The following is an 8,521-nucleotide window of genomic DNA, read 5'->3' on the forward strand; positions in this document are numbered from 1 at the left end:
ACAAGCATCTGAAATGTGTTTTAGGAGTTGTCTTGTTTTCTGTATTTCTATTTCAAATAACCCTGCTCTTTTGACGCAACTGTACTTGTACTTTTAAAACTATATGGTGCACAACTTTTAGATGTCCTTGCTTACTGAACTGAATGTATATTTAGCACCCAGACTAAACAGGTGAACTCAAAAGCAGAAGTTTCCCCACAAGTACTTCTGTGGTGACCAATCCCACTGCATGTTTAAATATAAGACCTGACCAATCAATATCTAGCATGCTTGTAATGTGTCTCGGAGTGTTTCTACCAAGAGGCAAAGTAACTGTTCTGATTCCATAGAGGAGGCAGGTCATGGAGGGACTGCATGCACCACTGTTTTTTCAGCTTTTACTGCTCATTTCGGCGGTACATCCTTCAATCAGCGGTAAGATCATTTATTGTTGTTTATGTATGTACAGTAGTGCTCAAATTTACTAGAACACCTCATTGCTTCTGTTGTGATTGTGTCTATAAAAACCAAACCATTGTAACGGAACTTACTGGAAAATGGTAAAAGTAGGCAAATTAATGATTATCTAATTTGATGACTTTGATAGGCCACACACGAAATTCATTTAAATATTAAGAGAAAAAGAACACACCCATATGGTCACAGTGAGAGGGGTGCCGGTCCTCTGCTGTGCTTACAATGTTTAAGCAGACACCGTTTGGGCTTTGCAATAATAAAATGCCTTAGCATTCATTGAGCGTATCAGTCTGTCTTTTCTTTCTCTGTTTTGTATCATCATGGGTTGGGTTTGTTGTTTTGCTATGCTGCCACAAAACATGTTTTATAATGCTACCAAAAATACAATTTAATCTGACTCAAGGATTAGATTTTACTTAGCACTAAATCCTAAGTAACTAAACATGATAGCTGTGTGCAATTGTCAAATGCTAAAACTGCATCAAATTCCAGAATTCAAATACAATGACATGTACTGTAATCCTAAAGTTATAATACAATAAACTAGGTATGCTACAGCATATTGAACTTGCAGTAGAAGACATTCAAGTCATTATTCCTTTTTGAGAAAAATAAAATGTTTAAAGGCTTAGGGACTGTGAAATATTTTGGAGAGGTGACTCTATCCTTGGCTGTAATACATGAGATACATTAAAGCACTAAAATAGGTTCATGTAAACACGAAGCTAGAGTCAACATTCTAATTTCCTGTTGTGCAATCTCATTTTGTGACAACCATCTAAACAGTTTCCTGCAGTAAAGAACAAAACACTGTAACCTGACACCAAGCTCCACGTTTGTGCTGTATAGCCAAGTAGAGCTCGGAATACACATTTATCATATATTTGTTGCTGCCTAAAGAAAATACAGCATTATTTCTATGACTTTTGTTTGTTTTTTGTGGGTTTTTTTTTCGAGAATGAAAACCTACTTTGTCAGCTACCACTAAAAGTAAATAATCCAGCAGAGAGGGTTACATGATAAACAAGGCAGCTCTCGGTTCCCTTGTAGGAAACCACAAAAAAAAAAAAAAAAAAAAAAAAAACTGCAAACCAGGCATCACATGAACAAATGTCAGTAACGTACATCAGAAATGAAAATCTCCTGCCTCTGTAAATTCAAAATTTGAGGATGTATATTTATAAACAGTATGACTGTATAGGAAACAGTGATATTTATATATATATATATATATATATATATATATATATATATATATATTCACATGAGCTTAACATGCAGCCTACAGCACTCAGTATTCTCAAGTGGTCTCCCATCCAAGTACTAACCAAGCCCAACATTGCTTTGTTTAATCATTGCATGTTAAGTTCAATTTGAAGAGCTTTTTGCCATCAGAGACGTTGCCCAGGGCTCACTACAAGGAAGTAGCTCTTCTTGACCCCCATGGTGGTGATAACACTCACAGACAATTAACTGCAAACTTTCTGTGTTTTTTTCTGGGGCTTGTTCTGTGCTACAGCTACAGCAGCCATTTTATATACATTTTCAAACTTACAGTAACTGAATTTTGATGTTGCTTTTAAAAGATTTTAAGAAAAAACGTCTTTAGCACATGTAAAGCTGAGGGAACACAAGGTCACTTTGTGGCTTGGAACTTGGTTTCAGGAGACTAGGTTTCAGGCCACTGCATGGCACACTGGGGCAGACTTGGGGTTCGATACAGTAAATTTGCCTCAAACTTGGTCTCCTGGATCCAGGTTTCAAGTCACTGAAATAGTGGCTTTGTGTTCCCTCTGCTTTAGTGAGAGTATTTGAATCTGTGCAGGATGAAAACAATGGATATTAAAATGTAGGCAATCATCTATACCCCTTCCATTCTTGATGTGTTTGTAACTTTGGCTCACAGATGATCACAGATACTACACATCTGAGGGAAGGTCAGTGAGCTTGCCCTGTGGGGGAGTGGAGTCAGCTGCAGACGGTGTGGTTGAGTGGGTGCAGACCCAGATAGGACATGTAACTGCAAACACCATTCTGACTAGACACCAGGACGGCACAGTCAGCAAAGGAATGAAATACACCGGGGATCGGTTCCAGCTCCAGGCTGACTCCTCATTGATGATACAGAGAGCGATGCCTGAAGATGCTGGAAGTTACCAATGCAATGGCAACCAGGCTTCACAGCTGCTATTCCTGACTGGTGAGCGGATTGACCTTCAAGTTTCCCTGTAGTGCTGTTCTGTACTACAGCTACAACATGCACATTTTCAAACTTACAGTATTTTTTTGCAAAGTAAATGTATGTTGCACTGAAAGTGGCTGCAGCTGAAATTAAATTCCAGAATTTTATAATTCTGGAAAATTTAGAATTTTTACACACATCTATTTACCATATAGGTCTTTTTTATTTTATGAAACCATGTTTATTTTTTTCATTTTAAAAAGCATGATCTAGAAAAGCTCGAGTTTAAAGACACCTCTGATCATTGGACTTGTTTTCTGATCGCTGTGCACTTTAACGCAAGTGTAATCTATTTCCTGGATGGAAAGGCAAGCAAACTGAGAACTTCCATTTTTTTGTATTTTTACTTAGCGTAATACCACATTTAGATTTTGTTGTATGCAAACAGTTTGTTTATCAAATATTAATATATCAATACTATCAATATTGGAATATATGGACCACTTGATCCTCACTGATCTGTAAAGCTAGGGATATTAAAACTCTTACATGTACAAGCAATGTAATGAATACTTCCTTATCTGCCATACACACACATAACTTAGTTGAGAGGTTTAAACCAAAAAGGGAAGCATGAGTAGATGGAAACATCCTTTACCCAAGGCTTTAAAATCCATTTCTCAGCTATATCACGTGAAACGTAATAACTGTTCCTCTATTTACATTCTTTCCATGTCTGTATTGCATGGAAACATTGTCTCCTGAAAATTCATAAAGTTTCTCCCCGACTACCCTTTTGATAATTTTGTGATACCTTAAACTACTGAACCGAGAATGAAAGCACTTGCTGAAGTCACAAACAAAATAGAAGACACTTCGAAAAATAAAAGTTGAAGGCCAATATAGTAAAGTATTTTGAGTCATTTTGAATGAGGGTAACACACATTTTGTATTTTTTTTATTTTAATAAAAGTACAATCTCCTAAGCCTACATCAAATAAGCAAACAACAACAATAACAAAAAGAAAACAATTATTTGACCATTTTTATTCAAAAATATAGGTCAATGCTATCTTGGTGAGGTCAGATCTTACTAACATTCATGTACACCAGCCATGGACCTTAATAAGATGGCAGCTGTGCTAGGGCGTCTCTAAGTTGCTTTGGATAAAAGTGTCTGCTAACTAACTACAGAAGAAGAAGATAGACTGTTGCTGCCACAGAACATAGATCCTCAGAGACATGCTAAGCTTGGCTTTTGATACTTTTATTAGTTTTTTAAACAGATAAATAAATTATCTAATTCTTTAACAGTGCAGCCTTTAACCTTTGGTGTTGGCCTTGAATATATTTTTTTCCCCCCAGTGTTTTCAGACCCTAAGGATCCGATACCTGGAGAATTGGTTATCGTAACTTGTGAATTGAAATGTGACGTGAACTGTGGGTCCTACACCTTGAGGATGAATGCAGAGGGCCGGAGGGAGACATCTCAGGATGCACCACTGCAGATGGTGTTTACCGTCAGCAAGTCTGATGACAAAGAAATATTCCGATGCAGATTGGATGAAGCAGGGAAAGGAAGAGCAGAAGCTTCATTTCTATTGCAAGTTAAAGGTAAGGCATTGTCCAATCATAGACTTGCAAAGATTTGAATTACAAAATGAATGTGGCCCCTATAAAGAGCAGTTTTTATCAATTAAAGACTAAAGGCTGCTACACACCAGACATGATGCAATTATTCATCAGGACATAAGATAATTTTGCAGCGACTTGACCATACACACAGAGACACAGACTGGTACATATTCATCAACATGATGTGAAATTATCTTGCACAGTACTTCAATATATATTGCGATAACTCATACTTAGCAACTTACCTAGTTCCTTCGAAATGGACTCCCACATATTTAATCTCTGTATCTTTGTAATTGCGATGATCTTTGTCATAAAGCTCTGGCTATTTTTTCTCAGTCATTTTGTATACTGCTTTAGCCTGGTGGACACCGTTGCATTGAAGCTGTTCTGATTGCTCAGTTCCCTAGTTGTCACGTGAAAAATAGGATTCAATCCTATTTATTTCGCGTCACCCAGGTGTCATCTGTTCTATCACCTGGGGTATGAAAGATACTTATCAAAAGTATAGGCTGTATTCATTTTGTCGCATCACATCAGGTGTGTAATGGCTTTAAGTAACTTCGAGTTGCATTGTGAGGTTTGTGGAAGTTTTTACAATCTTTTGGAATGGTCCTTATTGCAATTATGCAAATGCTGTATTTTGTTTTAACAAAGCTAGAGGTGATGGTTTTCACAGAATCCACTTCTGTTGTTGTTAACCAAATTCCCCCTGTGTCAACCCTACCAAAATATTTTATTTCAGACGATCATTCTGCTAGAACAAAAGGGCCCAAGATTGGTGCAGGGGCAGGTAAATATACATGACGTCAATACAGTTTACTAACAATGGATTCACACTACAAATACTATGTTCCAGCAATGCTATGAATGATCAGAATGTATATAACACAAATAAATTATATCGTAAGAAAAGGGAATATTTATGAATTTATATTTGCTGTCAACGCTGCAACAACAGGCTTCAGCCGAGTCAAAGAAGTGAAAATAAAGAACACTGGAAAACAAAAAGAAAAAAATTCCAATTCATAATGTATGTGTGTATTCTGTAAGGAAAATTAATGAAAATATTCCAAGTATAAAACTACCATTGAGGGAGCAGCTGTGTGTATGTGGGCAGTGTGTACAGATAGAATGTTTTAATGCCTGAGCAATAAATTGAGCAGAACTGACCTCACCTGACCTGTGCAAGCAAGAGGTCTGGTCAAAATGTTGCTGACACACAGAGATAAGCCAGCAACTAACCTTTGCATGCAAAGTGGTGTAGAGACTGTATAAAACAGCAACACTTGGAGGTGCATTCAAGAAGCATCAGGATCGTCCACCAACACACGCCAGCGTTGTGTCTGATGCTGCTTCTAGAGACTGGTAACTGATATCATTGCTTAATTTCTGTTAATAACTAGTGGCCTCATTATTGTGTATAGTGATAATGATTAAGTTGTAAATGTGTGACTTTTAATTATTGGAATTTTTTTTGGTACATGGTGCTGAAAATGCTTTTGAAAACCATGTTTTTTTTTCTTCTTTTTGTACTAGATCATTTGAACTTATCTCTGGTGTTTATCCTTCTTGCCGCAGCAGTGGCGATGCTGTTTCAGTAAACCATAAAGGACCGAGATCAGGCAAGTGTTAGAAAAAAATAATCCACCACCTTCATTATTTTACACAAGGGGTCGTAAATTACAGCTTCACACAAATTGGTCCGTTTTCATTTCACCACATTGTTGATGGGCTTTAGATGATGATGTTAAAAGGCATGGCAAACGGGGATCTCCGACTGGCTCACCAGGTAAGGTATGTGAATCTCGTAATATTTGTCTTTTCAAGCGCTTAATAAAGTACACTGGTATCAGCCGGTTGTTAGTGAACTAGCTTGAAATAGTTCCCTATAATCTAATGTCTCCGTTTCTGTCACTTAATTGCAGGTTGCAAAATGACATCGTCAATTTTTGTATGTGGAGGCACACTTCCTCTATAGACCTCTTTCAGAAAAAATAAGATTCTAAAGCCTGTCAAGACTTGATCAACATAAGCCATGCAGACATATTGGGATCAAGAGTAAACTGTTTGCCTCATGAAGGCTTGGCTCTTGCTGGAGCAGTATTTCCCACGTAATGGAATCTAACTGCCCTCGATGGAATCTACAGCTATAGCTACGGCCAAAACTTTTGCATCATCTAGAAGAAACATGATTTAGATATTTTCTTTAGCATCTTGTAATCAAAGAAACTACAAAATGATATTGCGAAAAGGTCTACCGGAAGCCTTATACTAATACAGTAATTCATGTTAGATTTTGAAATGTCAACTTTTTTTTTTAAAAAAAAAATATTTGTCAGTTTTTCATTATATGGAAAACTACAAAGCGGTATGCAATTCAATATGCTGACATAACATTATTCAGCAGGTTTCATTAGACTTTATGAAGCAAAATGAGTTCATTCTACTGCATAACTCAAAACGTTCGGCATAATTGTTCCCGTTTCTTTCTTTTCCCAGTTTGTGGATGTTACAACAATTTTTCCAACTCGGCTTTCATCTGTGCCTTCTCAGTCTCTTCCGAGCTCAAATTCTAACTACATAATCTTATCGGTTTAGGATTGTACACATTTCTAATGCAGTGATTGTAGTTTACAGAATACTTTCACAAATCTTGCCGGTTTTGCACTTACGTTGGCAACATAGCTCTAGTACAGTTTTGAAAGAAACGTGTTATGGAAAACACGTATTTACATTTTAAAACATGCTATTGTGGACCACAAAAAAAAAAAAAAAAAAAAAAGCAAAAACTGAAGAGAACGTAATGCTCATTACGAGAAAAGTAGTTTCTGTGTCCCCTGGCATCATAGTATGAAAGTACAAAATTTACTAAAACAAATGTAAACACATGTGTAACTCAAAATTCTACACAGTATAAAAAACGTGATATTAAATGATTTTGTTAACCATTTTTAATTTGTACTTTTTTTTTTTTTTTTTTTTTTAGGTTTATTATATTATTATACATGACTAAAATTCCCCAGACCAGTATTGTAAAATTTTGGCTTGGTAACCATCTCGTTTTCTTTTTTAAACATCTGAGTGAAGTGCATGCAAGTTTGCAGAGTTTCTTTGATCGATTTGAACCTCATTTTATAAGCAAAAGCTTTTACTTACTAGACTAAAAAAAAAAAAAAAAAGTAGTTTTCACTTAGACCCCATTCAAATATACATACCTTAGTTTAATACATTACAGTGCTTTATATTTGCAAATGTTCTAAGTCTTTATCCAAATCTAACTGGCCTTTCTCAACTTTATAAAAACTTTTTGCTCTGCCCTGTCCCACATCTTCCTTGTTTGTTTTACTGAACTGCAGGTTAGGATCACTGTAAAACAGCTCTTTAGACACGCAAGCGGTACTAAATGTATATTGTATGCATATAGATGTAATATTGTTTTTCCTGTATAATTAATATATTAACCAATAAAACTATGTTTGCCCCCTGCTGGCTATGCCACTGCAACTAGTATGATTTTACAGAATTTATAACTACGTCTTTTTGTTTTTTTCTTCTCCCAGGTACTTCAGGTAAGTACAAACAATGACACTTCCATACTGAATTGATTACTCTTAATTATTTTTTTTTTAATTTTAATCTGGCATTTGATTCAAACAGCAAAATGAATTGAGTGACTTATTTTAACTGCAAGCTCCAACACAGTTGTTTTCTGGGTGGAAACACTTCCGAACACTCGGCATAGATCCCCTTACTGTTTAAAAACTGCTAGATATTCAAAAGGTATTATTGTAATTCGCAATAGATGGGCAACGACCTACTGGTGCTTGTTCAGTGCCATTAAAACAAGAGATTTGTCACTGGAAGGCAGTCTGAAATTCTGGGAAACCAGCTTTGTAACGCATAATCCAAGCACAGGCGGCAACATCAACCACCACAAATGACATTTAAAACAGAAGGACTGGCCATACCATCAGCGGTTTGAGATCCTTTCAAGTCAAGTTCAGCAAATACTTCAAGATACTAAAGGTTTGAAAAACGTTTTAAAAAATAATTAAGATTATTGATCATAGTACCATTTCTGTCATGTTTTTAATATACTGAAAGGATTACCAGAAGTAATACATTCGTTGAGATCTTATATTTTATGTTTTGTGTTACACTTCAAAATAAGGACCACTTGTCCAGTGGTCAAAAAAAAAAAAAAAAAAAAAAAAAAAAAAAACACGTTAAAAATGTATATTAAAA

At 35.9% G+C, this 8,521-nt stretch overlaps 1 protein-coding gene across 2 annotated transcripts; it reads left to right on the forward strand.

Annotated features, from left to right (window-relative positions):
- Nucleotides 1-294: 294 nt before the first annotated feature.
- LOC121298721 lies at nucleotides 295-8,521 on the forward strand. Of its 2 annotated transcripts, none has more exons than XM_041225928.1 (6): nucleotides 295-414; nucleotides 2,363-2,656; nucleotides 4,004-4,252; nucleotides 5,019-5,066; nucleotides 5,813-5,898; nucleotides 7,837-8,521. In XM_041225928.1, exons 1-5 carry the CDS (start codon nucleotides 342-344, stop codon nucleotides 5,875-5,877), a joined length of 729 nt encoding a protein of 242 aa, XP_041081862.1. In that variant the 5' UTR covers nucleotides 295-341; the 3' UTR covers nucleotides 5,878-5,898; nucleotides 7,837-8,521. The 2 variants fall into 2 exon arrangements, with proteins under 2 accessions (XP_041081862.1, XP_041081861.1); XM_041225927.1 differs by lacking the exon at nucleotides 7,837-8,521 and adding an exon at nucleotides 6,202-6,591.

Source organism: Polyodon spathula, chromosome 24 (genome assembly GCF_017654505.1).
Source record: "Polyodon spathula isolate WHYD16114869_AA chromosome 24, ASM1765450v1, whole genome shotgun sequence".
NCBI lineage: Eukaryota > Metazoa > Chordata > Actinopteri > Acipenseriformes > Polyodontidae > Polyodon > Polyodon spathula.

Excerpts from the sequence above, each read along its gene's own strand:
- LOC121298721 (XM_041225928.1), top strand. The coding sequence starts at position 342 with ATGGAGGGACTGCATGCACCACTGTTTTTTCAGCTTTTACTGCTCATT. Across the intron at positions 415-2,362 it reads GGTACATCCTTCAATCAGCG|ATGATCACAGATACTACACA; the intron begins GTAAGATCATTT and ends TTTGGCTCACAG. Across the intron at positions 2,657-4,003 it reads ACAGCTGCTATTCCTGACTG|TGTTTTCAGACCCTAAGGAT; the intron begins GTGAGCGGATTG and ends TTTTCCCCCCAG.